Source organism: Larus michahellis, chromosome 6 (genome assembly GCF_964199755.1).
Source record: "Larus michahellis chromosome 6, bLarMic1.1, whole genome shotgun sequence".
NCBI lineage: Eukaryota > Metazoa > Chordata > Aves > Charadriiformes > Laridae > Larus > Larus michahellis.
The window spans coordinates 68,692,840-68,712,063 of NC_133901.1; the positions used below are offsets into that span (position 1 = coordinate 68,692,840).

At 54.1% G+C, this 19,224-nt stretch overlaps 1 protein-coding gene across 1 annotated transcript in view; it reads left to right on the forward strand.

The window, feature by feature from the left end:
- Window positions 1-1,281: 1,281 nt before the first annotated feature.
- The window catches only part of DMBT1 (deleted in malignant brain tumors 1), a 42,368-nt gene continuing 24,425 nt past the window's right edge, over window positions 1,282-19,224 (forward strand). Inside the window, 27 exon segments of the mRNA XM_074593058.1 lie at window positions 1,282-1,348; window positions 2,510-2,885; window positions 3,330-3,734; window positions 4,223-4,521; window positions 5,061-5,372; window positions 5,630-5,686; window positions 5,912-6,223; window positions 6,481-6,537; window positions 6,763-7,074; window positions 7,836-7,857; window positions 8,478-8,776; window positions 9,316-9,627; window positions 9,885-9,941; window positions 10,167-10,478; window positions 10,715-10,792; window positions 11,018-11,329; window positions 11,587-11,643; window positions 11,869-12,180; window positions 12,720-13,031; window positions 13,544-13,882; window positions 14,140-14,196; window positions 14,422-14,733; window positions 15,273-15,584; window positions 16,124-16,435; window positions 16,975-17,286; window positions 17,826-18,137; window positions 18,677-18,920. Coding sequence (XP_074449159.1) covers window positions 1,282-1,348; window positions 2,510-2,885; window positions 3,330-3,734; window positions 4,223-4,521; window positions 5,061-5,372; window positions 5,630-5,686; window positions 5,912-6,223; window positions 6,481-6,537; window positions 6,763-7,074; window positions 7,836-7,857; window positions 8,478-8,776; window positions 9,316-9,627; window positions 9,885-9,941; window positions 10,167-10,478; window positions 10,715-10,792; window positions 11,018-11,329; window positions 11,587-11,643; window positions 11,869-12,180; window positions 12,720-13,031; window positions 13,544-13,882; window positions 14,140-14,196; window positions 14,422-14,733; window positions 15,273-15,584; window positions 16,124-16,435; window positions 16,975-17,286; window positions 17,826-18,137; window positions 18,677-18,920 — 6,470 coding nt within the window.

The following is a 19,224-nucleotide window of genomic DNA, read 5'->3' on the forward strand; positions in this document are numbered from 1 at the left end:
ATAGATGAGAGAGAGGTCTGCCTATAGTTACTATTTCCCTCTTCGAGTTTGGAGTAAATATCCACACTGCATCGGCAGCTATTCCCCAGCGGGCGATAACTGAGACTCAAGGGGAGTTGACTCGCCCTGGCCTTTTAACCCTCGAGGTGTTTGCCTGAGCGGTGTCCCGACTCGGGAGGTGCTGGTCACAGCCCACTGCCATCCAGGAGAGCTCAAAGGGTCTTGATAGAACCGCTATTTATAGGATCTGAGTTAATTGACTTTTATCAGATATTTATCCACTCTGGCCCAGCTTGGACGATGGGACATTCTGGTACTTTCTAACAGCTGTGCAAGTCCAGAAGTTGCTAGATCTGCAAGTTCTCGTATCACCTCCCTTTGGGTCACGATCCAGGTGCAGATGTACTAGGCTGCCAGGGAGTCATAGTCCCAGGCGATAGGGGAAGCAGGAGCCAGGCATGTTAAGGGAGTGCCTCAATGCTCTGGTCCTTTACCTTTTGCAGTTCATGCCTGACATCCTCTGGGCTGGTATGCGGCCCAGGGATGGGGAATCGCACCAAGTACTGAGTGGCCAAAAGGAGGGGGCGTTGCACCACCACTTTCCCTTTTTATAAACTTTCTGTTTCAAAGGATTGAAGGAAGTCTTGCTGGCAAATTCAGGTAAGGAATTGAGGGAAAACATTGGAAAACCAGAAGCAGCTCAACAGAGGCCCCCAGATGAAGTTCACTTAAGCGTGTTACAAAGAGCTGGCGTTAATTTACTTTTGATACCTGACATAATCCCACTTATGACATGCTGTTTGTGTACCAGCAGCAGGGAAATCAGCCTGTAATTTCAAGTGGTAAGCATCAGAAATATAAACGCTTATGAGATCAGGGCTCTCTGCTGAAGGTTTTATCAGAAAGTGTGCTAGGAATTTGCTGCCTCACCTTGCAATATGTTAGTCTGCTTAATTAAGTCATTAGCTAGAAGCAGTAAATAGGTGAAAATGGGATGGTGAGGGCAATGAAACACGTAAATTCACCAGTCTGGTTCCAACGGTAATGCTGGACCTGCACATACAGTTAAGATAATTTATAGTAAGGGCAGTAGCACAAATTATCCAGGAAACTGAAACTTTACCATTCATATGTAATCGCTCTGTAAAGATCAGGTAGTCATAAAAAGATTGCATAAGAGATCATACATAACATGGACCAGACTGACCTTGGGAGCCTCACCCTTTTAGAGGTGCAGGGTATAAATTCCGAAGCTCTGCTTTGTTTGCATCTCTTAACAAGATGGGTACCACCAAGAACTTGCCGTGGTTATTCCTCTTAAATGCAACACTCCTGGGTGCCTCTTCAGGTAAACCACTTAAAATCTTTAAAGAACATTCTTCTTCTTTTATTAAGATAAAAAGTTGCCCACTTGCTTCTTTTTATTCTTACCTTAACAGTTGCAAATATCACGATTGAAAGTGCCACCATGCCAATGTTTTCATGTGTGTCTGCATTTTTCATGTATTCTGTCTATGTGTTACTTTTGGGTTGTACTAGTTAATATCCCACCTTGGGGGTCTGAAGCTGCCTGGTGCAGGTGGGACAGGTAGAAGCATGGTGCTGTGAACCACATGCCCCAGAGCAGGGCATTGGTCTGCCAGTCGTGCCCTTGGGGCTACCAGGCATGTGGCATGCAAACCTGGAGAGAACAAAGCCCCAGGGTGGATTGTGTTGCATCCCAAAAGGTGCACCTCTCTAGGTAAAATATAATTCACCTGAATTTGTTCATCACTTGCTTTCTCAAATTTAGTGTCTCACTAAAAAGCAGCCATTTACAGGAAGAATCATAGAATCATAGAATCATAGAATGGTTTGCGTTGGAAGGAACATTTTAAGATCATCTAGTCCAGCTCCCCTGCAATAAACGGAGACATTTTCAACTAGAAGATGGCTCAGAGCCCTGTCAAACCAGACCTTGAATGTTTCCAGGGATGGGATACCTACAACCTCTCCGGGAAAACAAGAAATTAGCAAGTGTTTGCCTAAAGAGAAAATGTTTTGGAGACTTGGTTAAAATCATGATTTTCATTGCTCCCACCATGGAAGAGCACCCTGCTGAGACCCCGAGGCGCTCCATTGCCCTTGTGACAGGGTGGCACCAATATCTCCCCAGCTGGGAGAAAACCTGGCCGTGCTCCTTCATCCACAAGGTCCTCACCTGTTTCTTTCTCTTCTTCTCCAACAGATGCCACAAGACCAACTCCAGACACCTTCACAGCATCTGCTCCTCCAGGTGGGTCTCGTTTTGTCATGTGTCTTCTGGCCGTTACTTTTGGCAGTACCCATTGGTGATTCCCAGGGTGGGGTTTGGTCTTCTCCGTGGGAGAGCAGAGCCAGGGAAACGCACAGCCTAATTAAGCAGAAGGTGACAGTCCTGGTGGCCTGAAACTCATGGAGAATTGCCAATGAACCGGCGAGAGAGGGTGTCTGCATGCTAGAGGGTTTTCCCTGTCTCCTCCTTTCTAAGGTGCCTCCCTGAGCCTGGTGAGCGGCAGAAACCGGTGTGAGGGGCGCGTAGAGATTTACTACCATGGCAGCCGGGGCACTATCTGCGATGACTCCTGGGACCTGAACGATGCTGAGGTTGTGTGCAGGCAGCTGGGATGTGGCTTTGCTGTTTCTGCACCAACAGCCGCCTACTTCGGACAAGGCACTGGCAATATCTACCTGGATGATGTGGACTGCACAGGGAACGAGTCCTCCCTCTTCCGGTGCAGCCACCGTGGCTGGGGTGTCCATAACTGTCAGCACAGTGAAGATGCTGGTGTTGTGTGCTCAGGTACCATTGCTTTTCCTTCCTAAATACGGGGACACTCTGAGAGTGGCCCTCGTTGGCCACAAGTGTGTTGGAGATGTTCTCAAAGATTGTGTTTTTCATTGCTCCCACCATGGCAGAGCACCCTGCTGAGACCCCGAGGCGCTCCATTGCCCTTGTGACAGGGTGGCACCAATATCTCCCCAGCTGGGAGAAAACCTGGCCGTGCTCCTTCATCCACAAGGTCCTCACCTGTTTCTTTCTCTTCTTCTCCAACAGATGCCACAAGACCAACTCCAGACACCTTCACAGCATCTGCTCCTCCAGGTGGGTCTCGTTTTGTCATGTGTCTTCTGGCCGTTACTTTTGGCAGTACCCATTGGTGATTCCCAGGGTGGGGTTTGGTCTTCTCCGTGGGAGAGCAGAGCCAGGGAAACGCACAGCCTAATTAAGCAGAAGGTGACAGTCCTGGTGGCCTGAAACTCATGGAGAATTGCCAATGAACCGGCGAGAGAGGGTGTCTGCATGCTAGAGGGTTTTCCCTGTCTCCTCCTTTCTAAGGTGCCTCCCTGAGCCTGGTGAGCGGCAGAAACCGGTGTGAGGGGCGCGTAGAGATTTACTACCATGGCAGCCGGGGCACTGTCTGCGATGACTCCTGGGACCTGAACGATGCCGAGGTTGTGTGCAGGCAGCTGGGATGTGGCTTTGCTGTTTCTGCACCAACAGCCGCCTACTTCGGACAAGGCACTGGCAATATCTACCTGGATGATGTGGACTGCACAGGGAACGAGTCCTCCCTCTTCCGGTGCAGCCACCGTGGCTGGGGTGTCCATAACTGTCAGCACAGTGAAGATGCTGGTGTTGTGTGCTCAGGTACCATTGCTTTTCCTTCCTAAATACGGGGACACTCTCAGAGAGTGGCCCTCGTTGGCCACAAGTGTGTTGGAGATGTTCTCAAAGATTGTGTTTTTCATTGCTCCCACCATGGCAGAGCACCCTGCTGAGACCCCGAGGCGCTCCATTGCCCTTGTGACAGGGTGGCACCAATATCTCCCCAGCTGGGAGAAAACCTGGCCGTGCTCCTTCATCCACAAGGTCCTCACCTGTTTCTTTCTCTTCTTCTCCAACAGATGCCACAAGACCAACTCCAGACACCTTCACAGCATCTGCTCCTCCAGGTGGGTCTCGTTTTGTCATGTGTCTTCTGGCCGTTACTTTTGGCAGTACCCATTGGTGATTCCCAGGGTGGGGTTTGGTCTTCTCCGTGGGAGAGCAGAGCCAGGGAAACGCACAGCCTAATTAAGCAGAAGGTGACAGTCCTGGTGGCCTGAAACTCATGGAGAATTGCCAATGAACCGGCGAGAGAGGGTGTCTGCATGCTAGAGGGTTTTCCCTGTCTCCTCCTTTCTAAGGTGCCTCCCTGAGCCTGGTGAGCGGCAGAAACCGGTGTGAGGGGCGCGTAGAGATTTACTACCACGGCAGCCGGGGCACTGTCTGCGATGACTCCTGGGACCTGAACGATGCCGAGGTTGTGTGCAGGCAGCTGGGATGTGGCTTTGCTGTTTCTGCACCAACAGCCGCCTACTTCGGACAAGGCACTGGCAATATCTACCTGGATGATGTGGACTGCACAGGGAACGAGTCCTCCCTCTTCCGGTGCAGCCACCGTGGCTGGGGTGTCCATAACTGTCAGCACAGTGAAGATGCTGGTGTTGTGTGCTCAGGTACCATTGCTTTTCCTTCCTAAATACGGGGACACTCTCAGAGAGTGGCCCTCGTTGGCCACAAGTGTGTTGGAGATGTTCTCAAAGATTGTGTTTTTCATTGCTCCCACCATGGAAGAGCACCCTGCTGAGACCCCGAGGCGCTCCATTGCCCTTGTGACAGGGTGGCACCAATATCTCCCCAGCTGGGAGAAAACCTGGCCGTGCTCCTTCATCCACAAGGTCCTCACCTGTTTCTTTCTCTTCTTCTCCAACAGATGCCACAAGACCAACTCCAGACACCTTCACAGCATCTGCTCCTCCAGGTGGGTCTCGTTTTGTCATGTGTCTTCTGGCCGTTACTTTTGGCAGTACCCATTGGTGATTCCCAGGGTGGGGTTTGGTCTTCTCCGTGGGAGAGCAGAGCCAGGGAAACGCACAGCCTAATTAAGCAGAAGGTGACAGTCCTGGTGGCCTGAAACTCATGGAGAATTGCCAATGAACCGGCGAGAGAGGGTGTCTGCATGCTAGAGGGTTTTCCCTGTCTCCTCCTTTCTAAGGTGCCTCCCTGAGCCTGGTGAGCGGCAGAAACCGGTGTGAGGGGCGCGTAGAGATTTACTACCACGGCAGCCGGGGCACTGTCTGCGATGACTCCTGGGACCTGAACGATGCCGAGGTTGTGTGCAGGCAGCTGGGATGTGGCTTTGCTGTTTCTGCACCAACAGCCGCCTACTTCGGACAAGGCACTGGCAATATCTACCTGGATGATGTGGACTGCACAGGGAACGAGTCCTCCCTCTTCCGGTGCAGCCACCGTGGCTGGGGTGTCCATAACTGTCAGCACAGTGAAGATGCTGGTGTTGTGTGCTCAGGTACCATTGCTTTTCCTTCCTAAATACGGGGACACTCTCAGAGAGTGGCCCTCGTTGGCCACAAGTGTGTTGGAGATGTTCTCAAAGATTGTGTTTTTCATTGCTCCCACCATGGAAGAGCACCCTGCTGAGACCCCGAGGCGCTCCATTGCCCTTGTGACAGGGTGGCACCAATATCTCCCCAGCTGGGAGAAAACCTGGCCGTGCTCCTTCATCCACAAGGTCCTCACCTGTTTCTTTCTCTTCTTCTCCAACAGATGCCACAAGACCAACTCCAGACACCTTCACAGCATCTGCTCCTCCAGGTGGGTCTCGTTTTGTCATGTGTCTTCTGGCCGTTACTTTTGGCAGTACCCATTGGTGATTCCCAGGGTGGGGTTTGGTCTTCTCCGTGGGAGAGCAGAGCCAGGGAAACGCACAGCCTAATTAAGCAGAAGGTGACAGTCCTGGTGGCCTGAAACTCATGGAGAATTGCCAATGAACCGGCGAGAGAGGGTGTCTGCATGCTAGAGGGTTTTCCCTGTCTCCTCCTTTCTAAGGTGCCTCCCTGAGCCTGGTGAGCGGCAGAAACCGGTGTGAGGGGCGCGTAGAGATTTACTACCACGGCAGCCGGGGCACTGTCTGCGATGACTCCTGGGACCTGAACGATGCCGAGGTTGTGTGCAGGCAGCTGGGATGTGGCTTTGCTGTTTCTGCACCAACAGCCGCCTACTTCGGACAAGGCACTGGCAATATCTACCTGGATGATGTGGACTGCACAGGGAACGAGTCCTCCCTCTTCCGGTGCAGCCACCGTGGCTGGGGTGTCCATAACTGTCAGCACAGTGAAGATGCTGGTGTTGTGTGCTCAGGTACCATTGCTTTTCCTTCCTAAATACGGGGACACTCTCAGAGAGTGGCCCTCGTTGGCCACAAGTGTGTTGGAGATGTTCTCAAAGATTGTGTTTTTCATTGCTCCCACCATGGAAGAGCACCCTGCTGAGACCCCGAGGCGCTCCATTGCCCTTGTGACAGGGTGGCACCAATATCTCCCCAGCTGGGAGAAAACCTGGCCGTGCTCCTTCATCCACAAGGTCCTCACCTGTTTCTTTCTCTTCTTCTCCAACAGATGCCACAAGACCAACTCCAGACACCTTCACAGCATCTGCTCCTCCAGGTGGGTCTCGTTTTGTCATGTGTCTTCTGGCCGTTACTTTTGGCAGTACCCATTGGTGATTCCCAGGGTGGGGTTTGGTCTTCTCCGTGGGAGAGCAGAGCCAGGGAAACGCACAGCCTAATTAAGCAGAAGGTGACAGTCCTGGTGGCCTGAAACTCATGGAGAATTGCCAATGAACCGGCGAGAGAGGGTGTCTGCATGCTAGAGGGTTTTCCCTGTCTCCTCCTTTCTAAGGTGCCTCCCTGAGCCTGGTGAGCGGCAGAAACCGGTGTGAGGGGCGCGTAGAGATTTACTACCATGGCAGCCGGGGCACTGTCTGCGATGACTCCTGGGACCTGAACGATGCCGAGGTTGTGTGCAGGCAGCTGGGATGTGGCTTTGCTGTTTCTGCACCAACAGCCGCCTACTTCGGACAAGGCACTGGCAATATCTACCTGGATGATGTGGACTGCACAGGGAACGAGTCCTCCCTCTTCCGGTGCAGCCACCGTGGCTGGGGTGTCCATAACTGTCAGCACAGTGAAGATGCTGGTGTTGTGTGCTCAGGTACCATTGCTTTTCCTTCCTAAATACGGGGACACTCTCAGAGAGTGGCCCTCGTTGGCCACAAGTGTGTTGGAGATGTTCTCAAAGATTGTGTTTTTCATTGCTCCCACCATGGCAGAGCACCCTGCTGAGACCCCGAGGCGCTCCATTGCCCTTGTGACAGGGTGGCACCAATATCTCCCCAGCTGGGAGAAAACCTGGCCGTGCTCCTTCATCCACAAGGTCCTCACCTGTTTCTTTCTCTTCTTCTCCAACAGATGCCACAAGACCAACTCCAGACACCTTCACAGCATCTGCTCCTCCAGGTGGGTCTCGTTTTGTCATGTGTCTTCTGGCCGTTACTTTTGGCAGTACCCATTGGTGATTCCCAGGGTGGGGTTTGGTCTTCTCCGTGGGAGAGCAGAGCCAGGGAAACGCACAGCCTAATTAAGCAGAAGGTGACAGTCCTGGTGGCCTGAAACTCATGGAGAATTGCCAATGAACCGGCGAGAGAGGGTGTCTGCATGCTAGAGGGTTTTCCCTGTCTCCTCCTTTCTAAGGTGCCTCCCTGAGCCTGGTGAGCGGCAGAAACCGGTGTGAGGGGCGCGTAGAGATTTACTACCACGGCAGCCGGGGCACTGTCTGCGATGACTCCTGGGACCTGAACGATGCCGAGGTTGTGTGCAGGCAGCTGGGATGTGGCTTTGCTGTTTCTGCACCAACAGCCGCCTACTTCGGACAAGGCACTGGCAATATCTACCTGGATGATGTGGACTGCACAGGGAACGAGTCCTCCCTCTTCCGGTGCAGCCACCGTGGCTGGGGTGTCCATAACTGTCAGCACAGTGAAGATGCTGGTGTTGTGTGCTCAGGTACCATTGCTTTTCCTTCCTAAATACGGGGACACTCTCAGAGAGTGGCCCTCGTTGGCCACAAGTGTGTTGGAGATGTTCTCAAAGATTGTGTTTTTCATTGCTCCCACCATGGAAGAGCACCCTGCTGAGACCCCGAGGCGCTCCATTGCCCTTGTGACAGGGTGGCACCAATATCTCCCCAGCTGGGAGAAAACCTGGCCGTGCTCCTTCATCCACAAGGTCCTCACCTGTTTCTTTCTCTTCTTCTCCAACAGATGCCACAAGACCAACTCCAGACACCTTCACAGCATCTGCTCCTCCAGGTGGGTCTCGTTTTGTCATGTGTCTTCTGGCCGTTACTTTTGGCAGTACCCATTGGTGATTCCCAGGGTGGGGTTTGGTCTTCTCCGTGGGAGAGCAGAGCCAGGGAAACGCACAGCCTAATTAAGCAGAAGGTGACAGTCCTGGTGGCCTGAAACTCATGGAGAATTGCCAATGAACCGGCGAGAGAGGGTGTCTGCATGCTAGAGGGTTTTCCCTGTCTCCTCCTTTCTAAGGTGCCTCCCTGAGCCTGGTGAGCGGCAGAAACCGGTGTGAGGGGCGCGTAGAGATTTACTACCATGGCAGCCGGGGCACTGTCTGCGATGACTCCTGGGACCTGAACGATGCCGAGGTTGTGTGCAGGCAGCTGGGATGTGGCTTTGCTGTTTCTGCACCAACAGCCGCCTACTTCGGACAAGGCACTGGCAATATCTACCTGGATGATGTGGACTGCACAGGGAACGAGTCCTCCCTCTTCCGGTGCAGCCACCGTGGCTGGGGTGTCCATAACTGTCAGCACAGTGAAGATGCTGGTGTTGTGTGCTCAGGTACCATTGCTTTTCCTTCCTAAATACGGGGACACTCTCAGAGAGTGGCCCTCGTTGGCCACAAGTGTGTTGGAGATGTTCTCAAAGATTGTGTTTTTCATTGCTCCCACCATGGCAGAGCACCCTGCTGAGACCCCGAGGCGCTCCATTGCCCTTGTGACAGGGTGGCACCAATATCTCCCCAGCTGGGAGAAAACCTGGCCGTGCTCCTTCATCCACAAGGTCCTCACCTGTTTCTTTCTCTTCTTCTCCAACAGATGCCACAAGACCAACTCCAGACACCTTCACAGCATCTGCTCCTCCAGGTGGGTCTCGTTTTGTCATGTGTCTTCTGGCCGTTACTTTTGGCAGTACCCATTGGTGATTCCCAGGGTGGGGTTTGGTCTTCTCCGTGGGAGAGCAGAGCCAGGGAAACGCACAGCCTAATTAAGCAGAAGGTGACAGTCCTGGTGGCCTGAAACTCATGGAGAATTGCCAATGAACCGGCGAGAGAGGGTGTCTGCATGCTAGAGGGTTTTCCCTGTCTCCTCCTTTCTAAGGTGCCTCCCTGAGCCTGGTGAGCGGCAGAAACCGGTGTGAGGGGCGCGTAGAGATTTACTACCACGGCAGCCGGGGCACTGTCTGCGATGACTCCTGGGACCTGAACGATGCCGAGGTTGTGTGCAGGCAGCTGGGATGTGGCTTTGCTGTTTCTGCACCAACAGCCGCCTACTTCGGACAAGGCACTGGCAATATCTACCTGGATGATGTGGACTGCACAGGGAACGAGTCCTCCCTCTTCCGGTGCAGCCACCGTGGCTGGGGTGTCCATAACTGTCAGCACAGTGAAGATGCTGGTGTTGTGTGCTCAGGTACCATTGCTTTTCCTTCCTAAATACGGGGACACTCTCAGAGAGTGGCCCTCGTTGGCCACAAGTGTGTTGGAGATGTTCTCAAAGATTGTGTTTTTCATTGCTCCCACCATGGAAGAGCACCCTGCTGAGACCCCGAGGCGCTCCATTGCCCTTGTGACAGGGTGGCACCAATATCTCCCCAGCTGGGAGAAAACCTGGCCGTGCTCCTTCATCCACAAGGTCCTCACCTGTTTCTTTCTCTTCTTCTCCAACAGATGCCACAAGACCAACTCCAGACACCTTCACAGCATCTGCTCCTCCAGGTGGGTCTCGTTTTGTCATGTGTCTTCTGGCCGTTACTTTTGGCAGTACCCATTGGTGATTCCCAGGGTGGGGTTTGGTCTTCTCCGTGGGAGAGCAGAGCCAGGGAAACGCACAGCCTAATTAAGCAGAAGGTGACAGTCCTGGTGGCCTGAAACTCATGGAGAATTGCCAATGAACCGGCGAGAGAGGGTGTCTGCATGCTAGAGGGTTTTCCCTGTCTCCTCCTTTCTAAGGTGCCTCCCTGAGCCTGGTGAGCGGCAGAAACCGGTGTGAGGGGCGCGTAGAGATTTACTACCACGGCAGCCGGGGCACTGTCTGCGATGACTCCTGGGACCTGAACGATGCCGAGGTTGTGTGCAGGCAGCTGGGATGTGGCTTTGCTGTTTCTGCACCAACAGCCGCCTACTTCGGACAAGGCACTGGCAATATCTACCTGGATGATGTGGACTGCACAGGGAACGAGTCCTCCCTCTTCCGGTGCAGCCACCGTGGCTGGGGTGTCCATAACTGTCAGCACAGTGAAGATGCTGGTGTTGTGTGCTCAGGTACCATTGCTTTTCCTTCCTAAATACGGGGACGCTCTCAGAGAGTGGCCCTCGTTGGCCACAAGTGTGTTGGAGATGTTCTCAAAGATTGTGTTTTTCATTGCTCCCACCATGGAAGAGCACCCTGCTGAGACCCCGAGGCGCTCCATTGCCCTTGTGACAGGGTGGCACCAATATCTCCCCAGCTGGGAGAAAACCTGGCCGTGCTCCTTCATCCACAAGGTCCTCACCTGTTTCTTTCTCTTCTTCTCCAACAGATGCCACAAGACCAACTCCAGACACCTTCACAGCATCTGCTCCTCCAGGTGGGTCTCGTTTTGTCATGTGTCTTCTGGCCGTTACTTTTGGCAGTACCCATTGGTGATTCCCAGGGTGGGGTATGGTCTTCTCCGTGGGAGAGCAGAGCCAGGGAAACGCACAGCCTAATTAAGCAGAAGGTGACAGTCCTGGTGGCCTGAAACTCATGGAGAATTGCCAATGAACCGGCGAGAGAGGGTGTCTGCATGCTAGAGGGTTTTCCCTGTCTCCTCCTTTCTAAGGTGCCTCCCTGAGCCTGGTGAGCGGCAGAAACCGGTGTGAGGGGCGCGTAGAGATTTACTACCACGGCAGCCGGGGCACTGTCTGCGATGACTCCTGGGACCTGAACGATGCCGAGGTTGTGTGCAGGCAGCTGGGATGTGGCTTTGCTGTTTCTGCACCAACAGCCGCCTACTTCGGACAAGGCACTGGCAATATCTACCTGGATGATGTGGACTGCACAGGGAACGAGTCCTCCCTCTTCCGGTGCAGCCACCGTGGCTGGGGTGTCCATAACTGTCAGCACAGTGAAGATGCTGGTGTTGTGTGCTCAGGTACCATTGCTTTTCCTTCCTAAATACGGGGACGCTCTCAGAGAGTGGCCCTCGTTGGCCACAAGTGTGTTGGAGATGTTCTCAAAGATTGTGTTTTTCATTGCTCCCACCATGGAAGAGCACCCTGCTGAGACCCCGAGGCGCTCCATTGCCCTTGTGACAGGGTGGCACCAATATCTCCCCAGCTGGGAGAAAACCTGGCCGTGCTCCTTCATCCACAAGGTCCTCACCTGTTTCTTTCTCTTCTTCTCCAACAGATGCCACAAGACCAACTCCAGACACCTTCACAGCATCTGCTCCTCCAGGTGGGTCTCGTTTTGTCATGTGTCTTCTGGCCGTTACTTTTGGCAGTACCCATTGGTGATTCCCAGGGTGGGGTTTGGTCTTCTCCGTGGGAGAGCAGAGCCAGGGAAACGCACAGCCTAATTAAGCAGAAGGTGACAGTCCTGGTGGCCTGAAACTCATGGAGAATTGCCAATGAACCGGCGAGAGAGGGTGTCTGCATGCTAGAGGGTTTTCCCTGTCTCCTCCTTTCTAAGGTGCCTCCCTGAGCCTGGTGAGCGGCAGAAACCGGTGTGAGGGGCGCGTAGAGATTTACTACCATGGCAGCCGGGGCACTGTCTGCGATGACTCCTGGGACCTGAACGATGCCGAGGTTGTGTGCAGGCAGCTGGGATGTGGCTTTGCTGTTTCTGCACCAACAGCCGCCTACTTCGGACAAGGCACTGGCAATATCTACCTGGATGATGTGGACTGCACAGGGAACGAGTCCTCCCTCTTCCGGTGCAGCCACCGTGGCTGGGGTGTCCATAACTGTCAGCACAGTGAAGATGCTGGTGTTGTGTGCTCAGGTACCATTGCTTTTCCTTCCTAAATACGGGGACACTCTCAGAGAGTGGCCCTCGTTGGCCACAAGTGTGTTGGAGATGTTCTCAAAGATTGTGTTTTTCATTGCTCCCACCATGGCAGAGCACCCTGCTGAGACCTCGAGGCGCTCCATTGCCCTTGTGACAGGGTGGCACCAATATCTCCCCAGCTGGGAGAAAACCTGGCCGTGCTCCTTCATCCACAAGGTCCTCACCTGTTTCTTTCTCTTCTTCTCCAACAGATGCCACAAGACCAACTCCAGACACCTTCACAGCATCTGCTCCTCCAGGTGGGTCTCGTTTTGTCATGTGTCTTCTGGCCGTTACTTTTGGCAGTACCCATTGGTGATTCCCAGGGTGGGGTTTGGTCTTCTCCGTGGGAGAGCAGAGCCAGGGAAACGCACAGCCTAATTAAGCAGAAGGTGACAGTCCTGGTGGCCTGAAACTCATGGAGAATTGCCAATGAACCGGCGAGAGAGGGTGTCTGCATGCTAGAGGGTTTTCCCTGTCTCCTCCTTTCTAAGGTGCCTCCCTGAGCCTGGTGAGCGGCAGAAACCGGTGTGAGGGGCGCGTAGAGATTTACTACCACGGCAGCCGGGGCACTGTCTGCGATGACTCCTGGGACCTGAACGATGCCGAGGTTGTGTGCAGGCAGCTGGGATGTGGCTTTGCTGTTTCTGCACCAACAGCCGCCTACTTCGGACAAGGCACTGGCAATATCTACCTGGATGATGTGGACTGCACAGGGAACGAGTCCTCCCTCTTCCGGTGCAGCCACCGTGGCTGGGGTGTCCATAACTGTCAGCACAGTGAAGATGCTGGTGTTGTGTGCTCAGGTACCATTGCTTTTCCTTCCTAAATACGGGGACGCTCTCAGAGAGTGGCCCTCGTTGGCCACAAGTGTGTTGGAGATGTTCTCAAAGATTGTGTTTTTCATTGCTCCCACCATGGCAGAGCACCCTGCTGAGACCCCGAGGCGCTCCATTGCCCTTGTGACAGGGTGGCACCAATATCTCCCCAGCTGGGAGAAAACCTGGCCGTGCTCCTTCATCCACAAGGTCCTCACCTGTTTCTTTCTCTTCTTCTCCAACAGATGCCACAAGACCAACTCCAGACACCTTCACAGCATCTGCTCCTCCAGGTGGGTCTCGTTTTGTCATGTGTCTTCTGGCCGTTACTTTTGGCAGTACCCATTGGTGATTCCCAGGGTGGGGTTTGGTCTTCTCCGTGGGAGAGCAGAGCCAGGGAAACGCACAGCCTAATTAAGCAGAAGGTGACAGTCCTGGTGGCCTGAAACTCATGGAGAATTGCCAATGAACCGGCGAGAGAGGGTGTCTGCATGCTAGAGGGTTTTCCCTGTCTCCTCCTTTCTAAGGTGCCTCCCTGAGCCTGGTGAGCGGCAGAAACCGGTGTGAGGGGCGCGTAGAGATTTACTACCACGGCAGCCGGGGCACTGTCTGCGATGACTCCTGGGACCTGAACGATGCCGAGGTTGTGTGCAGGCAGCTGGGATGTGGCTTTGCTGTTTCTGCACCAACAGCCGCCTACTTCGGACAAGGCACTGGCAATATCTACCTGGATGATGTGGACTGCACAGGGAACGAGTCCTCCCTCTTCCGGTGCAGCCACCGTGGCTGGGGTGTCCATAACTGTCAGCACAGTGAAGATGCTGGTGTTGTGTGCTCAGGTACCATTGCTTTTCCTTCCTAAATACGGGGACGCTCTCAGAGAGTGGCCCTCGTTGGCCACAAGTGTGTTGGAGATGTTCTCAAAGATTGTGTTTTTCATTGCTCCCACCATGGCAGAGCACCCTGCTGAGACCCCGAGGCGCTCCATTGCCCTTGTGACAGGGTGGCACCAATATCTCCCCAGCTGGGAGAAAACCTGGCCGTGCTCCTTCATCCACAAGGTCCTCACCTGTTTCTTTCTCTTCTTCTCCAACAGATGCCACAAGACCAACTCCAGACACCTTCACAGCATCTGCTCCTCCAGGTGGGTCTCGTTTTGTCATGTGTCTTCTGGCCGTTACTTTTGGCAGTACCCATTGGTGATTCCCAGGGTGGGGTTTGGTCTTCTCCGTGGGAGAGCAGAGCCAGGGAAACGCACAGCCTAATTAAGCAGAAGGTGACAGTCCTGGTGGCCTGAAACTCATGGAGAATTGCCAATGAACCGGCGAGAGAGGGTGTCTGCATGCTAGAGGGTTTTCCCTGTCTCCTCCTTTCTAAGGTGCCTCCCTGAGCCTGGTGAGCGGCAGAAACCGGTGTGAGGGGCGCGTAGAGATTTACTACCACGGCAGCCGGGGCACTGTCTGCGATGACTCCTGGGACCTGAACGATGCCGAGGTTGTGTGCAGGCAGCTGGGATGTGGCTTTGCTGTTTCTGCACCAACAGCCGCCTACTTCGGACAAGGCACTGGCAATATCTACCTGGATGATGTGGACTGCACAGGGAACGAGTCCTCCCTCTTCCGGTGCAGCCACCGTGGCTGGGGTGTCCATAACTGTCAGCACAGTGAAGACGCTGGTGTTGTGTGCTCAGGTACCATTGCTTTTCCTTCCTAAATACGGGGACACTCTCAGAGAGTGGCCCTCGTTGGCCACAAGTGTGTTGGAGATGTTCTCAAAGATTGTGTTTTTCATTGCTCCCACCATGGCAGAGCACCCTGCTGAGACCCCGAGGCGCTCCATTGCCCTTGTGACAGGGTGGCACCAATATCTCCCCAGCTGGGAGAAAACCTGGCCGTGCTCCTTCATCCACAAGGTCCTCACCTGTTTCTTTCTCTTCTTCTCCAACAGATGCCACAAGACCAACTCCAGACACCTTCACAGCATCTGCTCCTCCAGGTGGGTCTCGTTTTGTCATGTGTCTTCTGGCCGTTACTTTTGGCAGTACCCATTGGTGATTCCCAGGGTGGGGTTTGGTCTTCTCCGTGGGAGAGCAGAGCCAGGGAAACGCACAGCCTAATTAAGCAGAAGGTGACAGTCCTGGTGGCCTGAAACTCATGGAGAATTGCCAATGAACCGGCGAGAGAGGGTGTCTGCATGCTAGAGGGTTTTCCCTGTCTCCTCCTTTCTAAGGTGCCTCCCTGAGCCTGGTGAGCGGCAGAAACCGGTGTGAGGGGCGCGTAGAGATTTACTACCACGGCAGCCGGGGCACTGTCTGCGATGACTCCTGGGACCTGAACGATGCCGAGGTTGTGTGCAGGCAGCTGGGATGTGGCTTTGCTGTTTCTGCACCAACAGCCGCCTACTTCGGACAAGGCACTGGCAATATCTACCTGGATGATGTGGACTGCACAGGGAACGAGTCCTCCCTCTTCCGGTGCAGCCACCGTGGCTGGGGTGTCCATAACTGTCAGCACAGTGAAGATGCTGGTGTTGTGTGCTCAGGTACCATTGCTTTTCCTTCCTAAATACGGGGACACTCTCAGAGAGTGGCCCTCGTTGGCCACAAGTGTGTTGGAGATGTTCTCAAAGATTGTGTTTTTCATTGCTCCCACCATGGCAGAGCACCCTGCTGAGACCCCGAGGCGCTCCATTGCCCTTGTGACAGGGTGGCACCAATATCTCCCCAGCTGGGAGAAAACCTGGCCGTGCTCCTTCATCCACAAGGTCCTCACCTGTTTCTTTCTCTTCTTCTCCAACAGATGCCACAAGACCAACTCCAGACACCTTCACAGCATCTGCTCCTCCAGGTGGGTCTCGTTTTGTCATGTGTCTTCTGGCCGTTACTTTTGGCAGTACCCATTGGTGATTCCCAGGGTGGGGTTTGGTCTTCTCCGTGGGAGAGCAGAGCCAGGGAAACGCACAGCCTAATTAAGCAGAAGGTGACAGTCCTGGTGGCCTGAAACTCATGGAGAATTGCCAATGAACCGGCGAGAGAGGGTGTCTGCATGCTAGAGGGTTTTCCCTGTCTCCTCCTTTCTAAGGTGCCTCCCTGAGCCTGGTGAGCGGCAGAAACCGGTGTGAGGGGCGCGTAGAGATTTACTACCACGGCAGCCGGGGCACTGTCTGCGATGACTCCTGGGACCTGAACGATGCTGAGGTTGTGTGCAGGCAGCTGGGATGTGGCTTTGCTGTTTCTGCACCAACAGCCGCCTACTTCGGACAAGGCACTGGCAATATCCACCTGGATGATGTGGACTGCACAGGGAACGAGTCCTCCCTCTTCCGGTGCAGCCACCGTGGCTGGGGTGTCCATAACTGTCAGCACAGTGAAGATGCTGGTGTTGTGTGCTCAGGTACCATTGCTTTTCCTTCCTAAATACGGGGACGCTCTCAGAGAGTGGCCCTCGTTGGCCACAAGTGTGTTGGAGATGTTCTCAAAGATTGTGTTTTTCATTGCTCCCACCATGGAAGAGCACCCTGCTGAGACCCCGAGGCGCTCCATTGCCCTTGTGACAGGGTGGCACCAATATCTCCCCAGCTGGGAGAAAACCTGGCCGTGCTCCTTCATCCACAAGGTCCTCACCTGTTTCTTTCTCTTCTTCTCCAACAGATGCCACAAGACCAACTCCAGACACCTTCACAGCATCTGCTCCTCCAGGTGGGTCTCGTTTTGTCATGTGTCTTCTGGCCGTTACTTTTGGCAGTACCCATTGGTGATTCCCAGGGTGGGGTTTGGTCTTCTCCGTGGGAGAGCAGAGCCAGGGAAACGCACAGCCTAATTAAGCAGAAGGTGACAGTCCTGGTGGCCTGAAACTCATGGAGAATTGCCAATGAACCGGCGAGAGAGGGTGTCTGCATGCTAGAGGGTTTTCCCTGTCTCCTCCTTTCTAAGGTGCCTCCCTGAGCCTGGTGAGCGGCAGAAACCGGTGTGAGGGGCGCGTAGAGATTTACTACCATGGCAGCCGGGGCACTGTCTGCGATGACTCCTGGGACCTGAACGATGCCGAGGTTGTGTGCAGGCAGCTGGGATGTGGCTTTGCTGTTTCTGCACCAACAGCCGCCTACTTCGGACAAGGCACTGGCAATATCTACCTGGATGATGTGGACTGCACAGGGAACGAGTCCTCCCTCTTCCGGTGCAGCCACCGTGGCTGGGGTGTCCATAACTGTCAGCACAGTGAAGATGCTGGTGTTGTGTGCTCAGGTACCATTGCTTTTCCTTCCTAAATACGGGGACACTCTCAGAGAGTGGCCCTCGTTGGCCACAAGTGTGTTGGAGATGTTCTCAAAGATTGTGTTTTTCATTGCTCCCACCATGGAAGAGCACCCTGCTGAGACCCCGAGGCGCTCCATTGCCCTTGTGACAGGGTGGCACCAATATCTCCCCAGCTGGGAGAAAACCTGGCCGTGCTCCTTCATCCACAAGGTCCTCACCTGTTTCTTTCTCTTCTTCTCCAACAGATGCCACAAGACCAACTCCAGACACCTTCACAGCATCTGCTCCTCCAGGTGGGTCTCGTTTTGTCATGTGTCTTCTGGCCGTTACTTTTGGCAGTACCCATTGGTGATTCCCAGGGTGGGGTTTGGTCTTCTCCGTGGGAGAGCAGAGCCAGGGAAACGCACAGCCTAATTAAGCAGAAGGTGACAGTCCTGGTGGCCTGAAACTCATGGAGAATTGCCAATGAACCGGCGAGAGAGGGTGTCTGCATGCTAGAGGGTTTTCCCTGTCTCCTCCTTTCTAAGGTGCCTCCCTGAGCCTGGTGAGCGGCAGAAACCGGTGTGAGGGGCGCGTAGAGATTTACTACCACGGCAGCCGGGGCACTGTCTGCGATGACTCCTGGGACCTGAACGATGCCGAGGTTGTGTGCAGGCAGCTGGGATGTGGCTTTGCTGTTTCTGCACCAACAGCCGCCTACTTCGGACAAGGCACTGGCAATATCTACCTGGATGATGTGGACTGCACAGGGAACGAGTCCTCCCTCTTCCGGTGCAGCCACCGTGGCTGGGGTGTCCATAACTGTCAGCACAGTGAAGATGCTGGTGTTGTGTGCTCAGGTACCATTGCTTTTCCTTCCTAAATACGGGGACGCTCTCAGAGAGTGGCCCTCGTTGGCCACAAGTGTGTTGGAGATGTTCTCAAAGATTGTGTTTTTCATTGCTCCCACCATGGCAGAGCACCCTGCTGAGACCCCGAGGCGCTCCATTGCCCTTGTGACAGGGTGGCACCAATATCTCCCCAGCTGGGAGAAAACCTGGCCGTGCTCCTTCATCCACAAGGTCCTCACCTGTTTCTTTCTCTTCTTCTCCAACAGATGCCACAAGACCAACTCCAGACACCTTCACAGCATCTGCTCCTCCAGGTGGGTCTCATTTTGTCATGTGTCTTCTGGCCGTTACTTTTGGCAGTACCCATTGGTGATTCCCAGGGTGGGGTTTGGTCTTCTCCGTGGGAGAGCAGAGCCAGGGAAACGCACAGCCTAATTAAGCAGAAGGTGACAGTCCTGGTGGCCTGAAACTCATGGAGAATTGCCAATGAACCGGCGAGAGAGGGTGTCTGCATGCTAGAGGGTTTTCCCTGTCTCCTCCTTTCTAAGGTGCCTCCCTGAGCCTGGTGAGCGGCAGAAACCGGTGTGAGGGGCGCGTAGAGATTTACTACCACGGCAGCCGGGGCACTGTCTGCGATGACTCCTGGGACCTGAACGATGCCGAGGTTGTGTGCAGGCAGCTGGGATGTGGCTTTGCTGTTTCTGCACCAACAGCCGCCTACTTCGGACAAGGCACTGGCAATATCTACCTGGATGATGTGGACTGCACAGGGAACGAGTCCTCCCTCTTCCGGTGCAGCCACCGTGGCTGGGGTGTCCATAACTGTCAGCACAGTGAAGATGCTGGTGTTGTGTGCTCAGGTACCATTGCTTTTCCTTCCTAAATACGGGGACACTCTCAGAGAGTGGCCCTCGTTGGCCACAAGTGTGTTGGAGATGTTCTCAAAGATTGTGTTTTTCATTGCTCCCACCATGGCAGAGCACCCTGCTGAGACCCCGAGGCGCTCCATTGCCCTTGTGACAGGGTGGCACCAATATCTCCCCAGCTGGGAGAAAACCTGGCCGTGCTCCTTCATCCACAAGGTCCTCACCTGTTT